The sequence below is a fragment of the Apteryx rowi genome, unplaced genomic scaffold (assembly GCF_003343035.1).
Source record: "Apteryx rowi isolate R43461 unplaced genomic scaffold, aptRow1 scaffold_262, whole genome shotgun sequence".
NCBI lineage: Eukaryota > Metazoa > Chordata > Aves > Apterygiformes > Apterygidae > Apteryx > Apteryx rowi.
In genome coordinates this window covers 982,724-994,549 of record NW_020448997.1, presented here as the reverse complement: position 1 = coordinate 994,549, position 11,826 = coordinate 982,724, and the positions used below count along the sequence as shown (strand labels likewise).

Here is an 11,826-nt window from a genome sequence, read left to right as displayed (position 1 = left end):
TCAGGTCAGTATCTCAAGCACACACAATGCTTCAATTTCTGTCCTAGAACAGTATCACAGGAGAAATGACCACTACAGGAACAAGAAGACTTCAGTGACCTGGACGTTTCAGTGCAAAATTTAATTTCTGTGTTTGGAAGAAAAGTATGAAATCTTGTCCAAATGGGACTCATAAGAGAATGAGATCAGGGTACACTTCAGTTTGCACAGTCCTTGAAATGGAATGTGTTTAAAAGGATATGTACAGAGTTAAACACTGAAATTAGGTGATAAAAGCCCCATCTGTGCTATTCTGTTTTCTGTGGGGTCACAGCTGTAAAAACAGGCTTGAAAATGTGAACAAGAACCAATGAAGAAGATAAACATTCTTGATATAACAGGATAAATCAATCAGCCACCCAGATATGGAAAAAGAACACAAATGAAAAAGTGATGTCAAAAAGTTCATTATAACTTAACAAGAAGTACTCATTCACAAATAAGTCTCTTGTAATCTCTTTAGTATGTATGTGTGTGTGTGTATAAATATACATATATACACACACTCTTTAATTTAAGCTCTTTAGTCTAACATAAGTTTTTCAATATGTATCTGTTCTTCTGAGCCTTTCACTGTTCCCTGTAGCTTCCAGTCACACCTTTTGCCACTTTGGGGGTACAACATTGATTCAAAACACGTGCATCCCAAGAACAGTGTGAGTTTGGGAGAAATAAATAATGACAGGATGTGGGTGGGAGGCTGACTTGCCTTTCCCAGCATAATAATTATTTGTGAGAAAATATTCGCCATGTGAGTTCTAGCAAATGTTGAAAACCAGATGCCCTGAGTATGAGATCCTCCTACTTAAACTGAGCAGTATTTCATTGTGGCTTAGACTGTCACTTTATAGGCTGCTCTGGCTTAGAGGCAGCCTGTGCAAATGTTGCCTGAGGAAGAGACCAAGGAAAATTCCTGCTGATCCAAGAAGCCCAAACTCCCTGGCAGTGGAGGAAGAAAGCCACTGACCTATATCAAGGGCTGACTCATTCTCACAAATGGCAGAGCTCTGGTCAGTTCTTTGCGAGGCAGAGAACAGGGACAAGATTTTCTGTCTGTGGTCTTGCTGTGCCATCTGAATGGAGGAGGGGAGAAATAGTCCCACAGAACCAGCCTCCTCCCAGATGGGTGCTACCCGTACACTACCCCAAACAAAACTACAGGAATTACTTATAGCTGTTTGGCTCATTTTGCAGCTTCAAAGGGTGAGGAACAACCTCCTGTTATGTCAGCAGCCTCCAGTGAAATCAGTTGCATTATTCATTTTGTAAGGTTAGCATTTTTGAATGCTTGAGCAAAGGTGGCAGAATTTGGTCCTGAATAGTGTTTGTGCCATACTGTGCAAAAAAGATGTTCTTCTGCTTCTGACAGCCATTGATTTTGCAGCGTACGCTTTCATATTGAAATACAGATTAGGAGAAGGGCACAGCTAAAGTAGTCTGCAAGGGGCAAGCACATAACATGAGGGTGACACTAAAATGTGGAACTAGATTGGGTGAGTCAGAAGACAGACTGCTTTCAAGTTTATTTTTGAGTTAGGGTGAGGAGCCAAGAACATTTGAAGAGGTTTCATAAAATCAACACAGCCCAAATCTTCTTGGTAGCGGCAGATGGTACAACAAGGCCCAATGGCCACAAATTACTGCTTTGGATGTTCAGATTGGATATTAGGATAAGCTTTGTCCCCAGGAAGGTAACACAGCACTAGACCAGGTTATTCAAGAGCTTGTGGAGTCTCTGTCATTGGAGGTTTTCAAGGTTTGCCTGTATAAAGCCATGGCTGACCTGCTCTGGTGCTGGTGATTTTTCCCGCTTTGAGCAGGATGTTGGGCTAGGTACCTCCAAAGGTGCCTTCTAGCCAACACTTCCATAATTCTGCAAGTTGCAATGGAAGAAGTTTTGTCATGAATGAGAAAGGCACCAATCTTCACTGTCTCCAGTTATGCTGTAGTCCTATTCCCTCTGTCATCCAGAGCAGGAGGTTAGGTGGTATTTGTCACATGTCTGTCCTGGTGCTGCACCCATGTTTCCCACCAGTGGAAACCATGTGCAGGGGAGGACTGATGGAGGAATGGTGGCTGCTAACACATAGTTGAGTCTTGCCCTGATACAGAAGTGTTCACAGGCCATGCTGACTTTACTTATCTTGGTTGTGTATTAGATATCATATAAAAACAGATTGTGCTGGAGTTTTGGATGAAGGGTTAAAAACAATCAGTTGATAATCATGAATTTTGAGTAGCCATGCAACCCCCCTGGGACTTGCCCTCAGAAGAGTTATGAGATCTCTGCTCTCACTAGAGCCACTGGCAGGATTTCACTAGCCAGGGAGAGAAGAGGTGACAGCAGTTTTGGACAGACCTCTTAATAAAAAAGTTCAGTGCAGCCATTCCCAGTATACATGTAATTCACCAGCACGGAGTAGAGAGTTTCTTATACAACTAGCTGGAGTGAAAGTAGCTACTGAAAGGGACTATACAAATTATATACCTGTATAAATTATTGAGCTGAAGTTCTGGAGATGATAGAAGAAAACCTTCTTTCTTTTGTCCTGAGGATGGCAGCTCTAAGATTTTATACCTGTTGTCTGGAAGTTGTACCTCTTGTAGGCTCTTCTTAGTTAATCGAATTTACAGTATTCATCAGCCAGAGGATAGATGTAAAACATAGAGAAACAAGAGGAATTTATACTTATGTATTGGCTCAGCTGTTTTTTTTCTAGTTGTGGATGAAACTGCTATTGAATAAATGGCAAAAAATCAGGGTTTTAGCATTTATTCTGGTTAATATTTCTGAGCAATAGTTATAAGCACTAGTGAATAACAGAGAAGATATAGCTCTGCATGGCTGTAGCTACATAAGAGACGCTCTCCGTCCATATGCTTTTTCTTAGCATCTGAGAGTACACAGACTATGCCCAAGATCTGAGTGGGAGAGCTGTACTGCAGCTGATACCAGCTGTCTCCTTCCCCCACATGCTGCATATGGTCCAGCTGCATCCCTGGGCTTCCTGGAGCCCAGAGTTTCCTTCTGCATAAGGGCAGGCAGCGATTAGCTATCCCCAAATACAGAAGAGCTGCAGAGGGCAACTCCAACTCTCCCCGACTCTGGGAGAAAAGAGGTTCCTAGTGTTGTTTGGCAACAGTTCCAGGCTGTTTTGCAGCAGGATCTTTTCTCAAATTAACCTGACTCTTCTCTCCTGTGTGAATTCTTGCCTCCCTGTCAGCACTCATGACCACAGGCTGGATGTGGAGATGTAAGCCCTGGATGCAGTGTGGAGCGTATCAGCAGAGAACGCTAATCAGCAGAGCCTGCCTACTGCTTGGAGAGCAGTGCTTTACCTACAGGCACCTTCTCATAAGGCTGGGATCCAGCATCTTTGTATGAGTCCCCTTCCCTCACCCTTCTCCCAGAGCAAGTCCTTCCTAAGAGACATGGCCGAGACCCCCCCCTCGATCATGGAGACTTTTCATAGTGGCTTAAACAAAAGAATCATGTCTGGAGACAAAGGAGGCAGAGATGTGGGCTGAGATGAACTGTGGCACTTAAAATTATGGGTGCCTACATGTTTTCAGAAATAAAAATGATGGCCATCTCATTCTTTCTCCCCCAGGCTAGAATAAAAGAAAGAAATAGCTGTGACTGTGTACCATGTTGCTGTTTGTTTGTTCAGCTGTACATTTGTGTTCTCTGGACATGTATATGCAGCAGGTGGAAGGAATTATTGAGGGAAAGCAAACCCAAAGCAAGGAGTTTTTCCATTTCATGTGGCTGTTGTGAAAACTGTGGTCATTTTTAATTTCCAGTGTTGTCTTCAAAGGACTTTGCCTCTTCAATTCATTTCAACTGGATTGGCAAAAATCAAACCAGGTCTGTATATTTGTGAACACTGTAAATTCAGATGCACTTTTTTTCTGAAAGAAATCTTCTGGTTTCCTCCTGAGGACAACTGTGCTGCAGCAGGAACTTCATTCAACCAAAGCCAAATTTTTAGACTTGTTCAGACATCTGACAGTAAAGATAGATACCTCAAGAGATTTGCGACTAACTCATCTGCAAGCCTGTCTTAGGTACCTAAATGTCTTTGAACATTGTCTGCCAGAGCCTAGGCATGAAGACTCACTGCTGTAGAAGTGCACGGAGATAGATTAGAAGGAGCTTTATTGTAAAGTGGGGGGAGTTATTTTATACTGACTTTTTTGTTATTGTGATCGTTTTCTGATTCTGGTCTTCAGGGTCCCAGATGGGCATATTTGTAAAAGGTCAAATGATAAGAAATATTTGGTGTGTTCCACCCACAGTGCTCTGCTCTGCCTAGTGAATAGTTTAGTGAACTACTTAGAGCAGGCAGCATTTATTGAACAGAGTAGTCAAATGCACAGGGAAACAGAAGCCCAGTTGTCCTTGTGACAATTATACGTCTGTCTCTATATGTGTAATCCACCCTCTCAGCCTGATTAACAAGAGCCTGTGCATGGGTTTTGAAAGGAAGGTGACTATCACCTTCTGTGATCTGAATATTTTCTTGCTTCAGCTAGCCTGTAAAGCAGGTAAGTCTTAGCCTTTGCACTGTAATATTCTTCATGACTCCAGTCCTACCTTGAATTTCATTCTGGCTTTTTAAGCTCTCTCCTGGTGCTTAATCAAAACAATGTTTCCCCAGCTACTTAGTAACTATTTACATTTCCATCTTTTTTCAGTTTTAGTGGTACTCCCCTATCTACCTTCTTACTGCATGCTTGATGAAGTCAGCCCTCCGGGGTCCCTAGCTCACACTTGTTTATTATTTATATTTATTGTACAGGAAAAAATATGCCCAAACAGCAGGAGCCAATACAGTAAAAGCTGATACTCCAATACTTGCATCTATCTACTATTGGTGACTTTCCTCCAACTGCCTAGGAAATTGGGGTGTTAGGGTGGAACTTTCTGTATAAACGTGCATCCACTTTAGCCACTGTTATCTCATTTTCTTGGAGAAACTTGGATGAACAGGTATGAGGGTGTGCGTGCCAGAGCATTCTTCATTTGGCCTGTGTTTTCAGCTGTGGGTACAGAAGGTTTCCTTTTATAGTTGCTTTGCAAATTGGATGCAAAATAGAATACTTTTTTAATTAAAGCCCTTTTCGTTTACTTTTTAGAAGTAATTGCTATTGACTTCAGGGCAATGTTTCATTTTAATTACAATGTAGCCTTGTTCACACACATCTGACAGGACCGATCAGCTGAAAACCCATTTTCTCAGTTCTGATAACAATTTCTATCTTCAGATGCTCTCCATCCCTTCCCCAAGACTGGACTTCTGCTTGGATTCTGTGTAATGTCCCTGATTCTTGTTCTTTGCGTGCAGCTGTTCCACTTGCTGCTATGTCCACACCGCTGGAGGAGGCTATGGACACTTTGATCAGGATTTTTCATCATTACTCTGGCAAAGAAGGAGACAAATACAAGCTCAATAAAGAACTCAAAGAGCTCCTCACCAGTGAGCTCACTGACTTCCTTTCAGTAAGATGCAGCTACTGAATCTCTTTAGTTAATGTTTAATGGGTGGGACAAGCAGCTATTGAAAGGTTCAGAAATAGCATTTCCTTTTGCAATGCACACCCTGCCACAGCCTCTCAGATGACGGTTGTCTCTGTGGAGCCAGAGAGAAGGAGATGTGGTCAAGTGTCCTGTTTGAAAAAAGTGTTTTAAAACGGTGGTCTGGCTTTTTTCTGGTGGTCTGCCATCTGCTATGAGCAGCAGAACCACGTACTCTGCACTGTGCTTTTGAACAGAAGTGCCAAAAGCACCCTAGAGGTAGCAGCAAAACTGATTGTATTAAATCAGGCTTTAATCAGTTTTCTTAATTACAGAGGGTAGATAACTCCTTACAAGAATGAAATCCAGCAACTCGTTCGCAGGAGACAAGAAATAAGTTTGAGCATAATGGCCAGGCAGTGTGTGGAATCTAAGGTCTATTATATTCTTTGAGGCCTTATAAATGTATTATACACAGTTGTTACACAGGTTTATGGGAAACCACAAACACAATGCAGCTTCTTATCCGCCCTGCAGAGAGCTATTAAAAAAATTCTTCCAGTGATAAGCTGCTCATATGAGTATCTCTCTGCACATTTGTTATGTTCTTCATTACACAGCGTTGATGTTTTATGGAAAAACGACCTGACACGTAATTGTTTTTCTGTATCCTATTACTTGTAAGAATTTGTGTGGTTCCTATCAGCATCAGCAGGATTTCTTATACATTGTATCCCTTTTCTTGAATTGGATTTTCTTTTAATCTTGACTATTGATTTATTATTATGGCATTTGCTGTCCTTACTCCCACTGAATTGGACGTTATTTGCTAAATAGAGATCTTCCGAACACAACAAATGGAGGCATAATATGACCACTTATGAATAGCCTCTTGAAAATCTAAGTACTGTTTGTTATGGATTATACAAAGGAATGTACATTATAGTTCAAACTTGCCAAAAGAAATCAGCACTTAGCATCTCCTAAAACCTGTTTGATTCATTTCAGTGGCTATTTAGTACCTGGATTCCTTCTAAGAGCTGTCTTCAGTTTTTGTTGCTGTGCACTTTTGTGACTCCAGACCTACGTTTTTAGTGCTGTGAATAGTGATATATTAGTAATCAAGTGCATATTTCACACAACCTTTTATTTAATAGCACCTGGGCTTGTGTCATACCACTGGAGTGCACTATAAGGTGTGTTAGAACTGCACACTCAAGATCTGCACAGCTAAGTCACCTTTTTTTCTCTTTAGGGCCAAAAGGATCCCCTTCTGGTTGATAAGATTATGAAAGATCTGGACTCCAATAAAGACAATGAAGTGGATTTTAATGAATTTGTGATTCTGGTTGCCGCTTTGACTGTGGCATGCGATGATTTCTTTGAAGAATAGCTAAAGAAAGAGAGCATTTAGAAATGCTCAGTAAAATCAGTCTCCCGGCCACAACCGTAGTTGAAACATGCCTAGTTAGGTAGCACTCATCAGCATTTTGTGAATTCAAACCATCATCTGTCAAACTGTTACTGCTGTAAGATCCCTACGGATCAGATCAGCAGTTGGTGTAAGCTGGACCAAAGCCAGCTTACACTATTTGAGATCTGGCTTTTAATATTTTCAGTTTTTTGCTTCTGCCTCTGTAACATGCATTCATCAGTTTGGGGTGACAGATCATTTGAGAGGTGTCCTGTGTTAAGTCTTACAATATTTTAATATTGGTGTGAAGTAAAAGGAACATGAATGTTACTTGTATACATTCTGAATGGGAAAACTTGGAAAGAAACATAAAACTTGCAGTTTGTTTTTCAGTCCTTCTGCAACAAAACAATATTTTTGTAGATCCAAAAGAGCTGTTTGTTTTTTAATCAGCTCTGCTTATTCTAGGCCCCTTTTTAGACACTGCTCCATGTCTCCCCACACTCTTATATTTCAGATACAGTCACAACCGCCTCCTGCCCACCTGAGCAGACTGTACCATTTGCCATTGTTATGGGTTCATTTTCCCCACATCCCCCAGCTTTGATTGGGTTGTGTTTGCATTGCTGCATCCCAATAGTCCTTCATTCAGTATAAATTAATTTATTCATATGATAAATTATTCAAAACCAGAGGATTTAGTCAGCAAACTGCTCTGAGGGTTGATGGAAGAACTGGGTCTTTAGGGGAGATGCAAATGCCTTCTGTTTGCACTGTTCTGGCACCCTTAAGGGGAGGACTCTTAGAGGACAACTCGTGGGGGTTTTAATGACAGCATCTCAGGGTACAGCTTTATAATGTGAGTCATCTTATGTAACAATGATGTCATCTCATGCTGCTCCAACTCACTGCGCGGTCAAAACTATTGCTGGGTGCAGTGCAAAGGGAGCAGTGGGACCCCATGGCCAGGCATGGAGTAAGTGGGACAATCCTTCAGTGTTCACCTGCTCTTGGATTGAATGATGCATGCTTTCAGACCAAACCCTCAGGGGAAGGGCATCAGGGGATGGGGTACGTGGCTTTTTTCTCTCACAGAGGTCTCTCTTTGTTCATTGTTGTTTTGTTGGTAACTTCAAACTATAATAAAAGGCATCTGGATTAAGTGAAGATTTTCTGTTCATGTAAGAGAGGGGGAAAAAAGAACAAAAAATGCCCTCAATAAAGTCATGCCTTGCTAGGCAATATCTGAAGAATGCAGTTCACTTGTCTCTCCTCCCCAGCCTCCTGGGAATCTTTCAATAAAGACTATAAAATCTGTATGATATCATATGTCATTAAAATGATGTAATTTACTATAAGAAGGGGATTCTATAAGGTGTAATAAATATAACAAGAGGCAGACATCATCCCCAAAAAGAGGCCAGCACCTGATGAGGTAATCCTGGAACAAAAGGGACTTTGGGATGGTGGCAGAACCAGAATGTACTGCCTCTTTTTATAGTGTGTTTAACTCTACAATAACTGAATTATATAGGATTCATGAAAGATCTTACAGGGGACACTACAAAAAAATATTAAAGTAAAACTGATAATAGTTGCACAGCTTTTTGCTGTGATGTCATGAACCTTAATATCATTGCAATTGTGGGACCAAGATGACAGAAGAATCAGCCAGAAAAAGCAAGACTACTTTAAGGATCCCCTACAGGTCCTGCAGACTGCTTCTGGTCTCTCAGCCTTTCCCCTTCTTATACAGGGAAGGGAGAGGAAACCAGTCTAAAGCTTTAGCCCAAAGCTAAAAGGGAAACATTTTCCCAATAAGGACCAGTTTATCCATTAAAACTTTCGAGCAAGAGACTTTTTGGAAACAAGCTCTAGAAAGCTCATAAATCTGCTGCTGTTCCCTGAGGAGACACTGGCCAGGCAACAGCCCGTGTGCTGAACAGCGCTGTGCTAAGTCCCAGCTGGCGGTAGTGCAACACTGGGTTTGGGCAGGGAGAGCRGCTGCCGTGGCGGAGAGGGCCAGTGGAGGCATCTCATCAGCTGAATTTACTAGGGACTCAATGCAGCCTAATTCCTGTGCGGAAGGGGCTTACTTGCACATGAGCTATGTGTGATTCAGAGGAGAATGACTCAAATGATCTTTATTCCAACAAAAGTTTTATAAAACCTCACAAATCACTGTTTTTTTGGCTTGGCTGGTTAGGTTTTTCTTGTTGCCATTTTAACTACAAAGACAATTGTTAAACTCTTACCAGCTGTAAAGAAGAATGTTTTTTACACAAAGACTGGATCCCCAGCAGAAAGGCAAGAAAATGTTCCAAAGCACATTCAAGGGCTAGAAAACAAAAAGCCCTTGCACAGTTTGGTGTCCTGGGGGAAAGGGACTTGCCATCCTAATCCTGGGCTAGCCGTGGGCTAACTCACTGCACTGGTATGGATTTACCTTAGCTGCCATTCGTCTCCTACAAGAGCCAACTGGTGCTGCATTAATAGGCACCACTTCTAGGGAAGTTACCTGAAATCTTTCTGTTCTGCGGAAGATCACCTGAACTTTTTGAATTGCCTCAGAACTTTTTTCTGTAAGCAGACCTCAGGAAAGAGAACTGCATGGCAGCTGTTCACACCGGCTACGCAAGATGGTGTGTGCATGGCCAGCTGATCCGTCGCTACAGCTATTGTGCTGCAGATGTGAGCATTTTGCTTTTAGCTTCCCTCAAAAGGAAAAACTCTTGATTTAGAAACAAAGGTGTTACTGTTTTCTCATTATTTACTGATGTTTTTCTTGCTGACTTCAAGTTTGCGTGAAGTTCATGAATCTAGGAACCACTTTAAAGTTTTAATGAAGAGGAAGCTTGCTGCATGGCTTTGTCCAGAGTCCCTCAGCTTTTGGAAAGGGGTGTAATTACAAACATTTTTTCATTTGTCTTATCAGACTGTCTGAAAAATCAATAGAAAAGTGAACACCACTGTATGACCTAATATTTTCAAGTTGCATTTGAAGACCAATAAAAATGCAGTGATGCCAGACAAGATCTTTTCTAGCTATTGTGAAGTTGTTTTGCCTGACATCTAAAAAGCAGATTTTGAGAAGATAAATGATATTATCTTGAAAGCTTCAGCCTTTGCCATTTGCTTTTATTTCAGTTCAAAGGAAACTGTAAGTGTCAGTGAAACTGGATACATGAAGCTTGATGCACTATCCGTAAATAAATTTATAACCTTTTCAGATTTGGTGTTCAACTACAGACCTCAAAGAGGCGTATGAGACCACTGTGATGATGAGTGCTTTGAAATGAAGCAGTCCCTCCAAGTCCTGACTTAGCAGCCCAGTTGACTGAAAGGCGCCACATTTTTGGCTCTGCAGCAGCGTAGGGGGTGTCAAGGTGTGCAAGGGCAAATGGGATAGTCATCATCCTACAAGAGCAGCTCCTGCTGGTAAGGGTGAGAAACCTGATGCTGACTGGGGCTGGAGGAAGAGAGAGAGCAGAGATACTAGTTTTTCCAGAAGAGCACTAGCAGATCTTTTTCTTTACATAGCTGATATTTTGAGCAGTCAGAAGTTTCATTAATTGCTTTCCACCAAATGTCATTAAAGAAAGAATTGAAAGTTATTGCCTATGACTATTTATGGTTACAGATAGGAATCTGGTGTTGTACTTGAAGGGGCACCTTGAACACATGGAGTTATCTGCATTTATCTTCACGCAGCAGCAAAGGAAAACCAGGATCTCCAAAGCCCTTCACAACTATTGGGCACATGCAGACCAGTGCATGCAGTGAGGCTGACACAGGCCAGAGTTCATCAGTCTGGCACAGCAGTAGAGCAGTTTCACATGCCTAGTCTAGCACATGCACACTTATTTGCTCTGGGAAATCTGGAAGGGAAAATCCCAGAGGTTATCATTTTGTAACTTCTCACCCTTGGCATCCCCACGCATAGGCATGCAAACTCCTGGGGCTGTCCGTACCGCGCCTGCTCTTTTCAAACCAGCACACCTTTCATTTTTCAAAGTAGGTATTTCCTTCTGAGGAAAAGGCTCCAGGGTCTTCCTCAGCACAGTCTGCTTGCCAAGCCCTGCCCCTGTTGCATGGTACACAGCAGTGTGGAGGTGCATATGGTCTATATGGGATGGACTGTACTGTCTCATAAGCCAGTGCATGTACCTCAATGAAGCATGACTTCATGGCATCCTAAGCTGATAGGGAATTAATGCTCTGGTAGGCAGACCAGAATAAGGATGGGAATAGCTTTTCTGTAGTGGTGCAGATTAGCCCAGATCAGTTGTCTGTACAGTTTAGAGCCCCTGTCCAGGACAAGTGTTGCAGACTCTGTGCTGCAGCATAAAGCAGAGAGTGGCCAGGAGGGAAATGCTCTTGGACACAGCCCAGAGCCCATAGCCCCAGCTCAGCACCACAAAGAAAGCATTCAGCTCCTCTCAGATTTCAACCCCCAGAAAGTTGGCTAAAAGGTCAATCACAAAACTTGCCTCTGAAATCAGATTAATCTATATAAAGGTTTTTGACTGGCAGGAGGATTTGTTAGATTGCAATGTGACGTCACATGCATGTCTAACAAGGGTTTTGATTCACAAGCCAGCAATTAATAAATGTGTCTTTGGGGATAATTAAGTCTGTTGAATGGCACTGTATTATTTGAAGGAAAAAAGGGTCACATTTTCAGTTTTATCTTTCCTCTGCCATACGATACTGCACGAGAGATAATGTTTTGTTTATGAGGTAGTAATCTATTTTCTAAGCTAGCTCCATCCATGTCTTTTCCTCAGAGCTGGGGTATGTCAGTTTACATGCCCTGGTAGCCATCCAGAGAGAGCAGATGAATGAACCTCACCAG

At 42.0% G+C, this 11,826-nt stretch overlaps 1 protein-coding gene across 1 annotated transcript; it reads left to right on the top strand.

The window, feature by feature from the left end:
• The first annotated feature begins 4,511 nt into the window (after positions 1-4,511).
• On the top strand, positions 4,512-6,950 carry S100Z (S100 calcium binding protein Z). Its single transcript, XM_026067792.1, has 3 exons — positions 4,512-4,587; positions 5,388-5,542; positions 6,813-6,950. The coding sequence occupies exons 1-3, from the start codon at positions 4,512-4,514 to the stop codon at positions 6,948-6,950; spliced, it is 369 nt and encodes a 122-aa protein (XP_025923577.1).
• The last annotated feature ends 4,876 nt before the right edge of the window (positions 6,951-11,826 follow it).

Coding starts and splice junctions, on each gene's coding strand:
- S100Z (XM_026067792.1), top strand. CDS start 4,512: ATGGGTTTTGAAAGGAAGGTGACTATCACCTTCTGTGATCTGAATATT. Junction 4,588..5,387: donor TCAGCTAGCCTGTAAAGCAG/GTAAGTCTTAGC, acceptor CTTTGCGTGCAG/CTGTTCCACTTGCTGCTATG. Junction 5,543..6,812: donor AGCTCACTGACTTCCTTTCA/GTAAGATGCAGC, acceptor TTTTCTCTTTAG/GGCCAAAAGGATCCCCTTCT.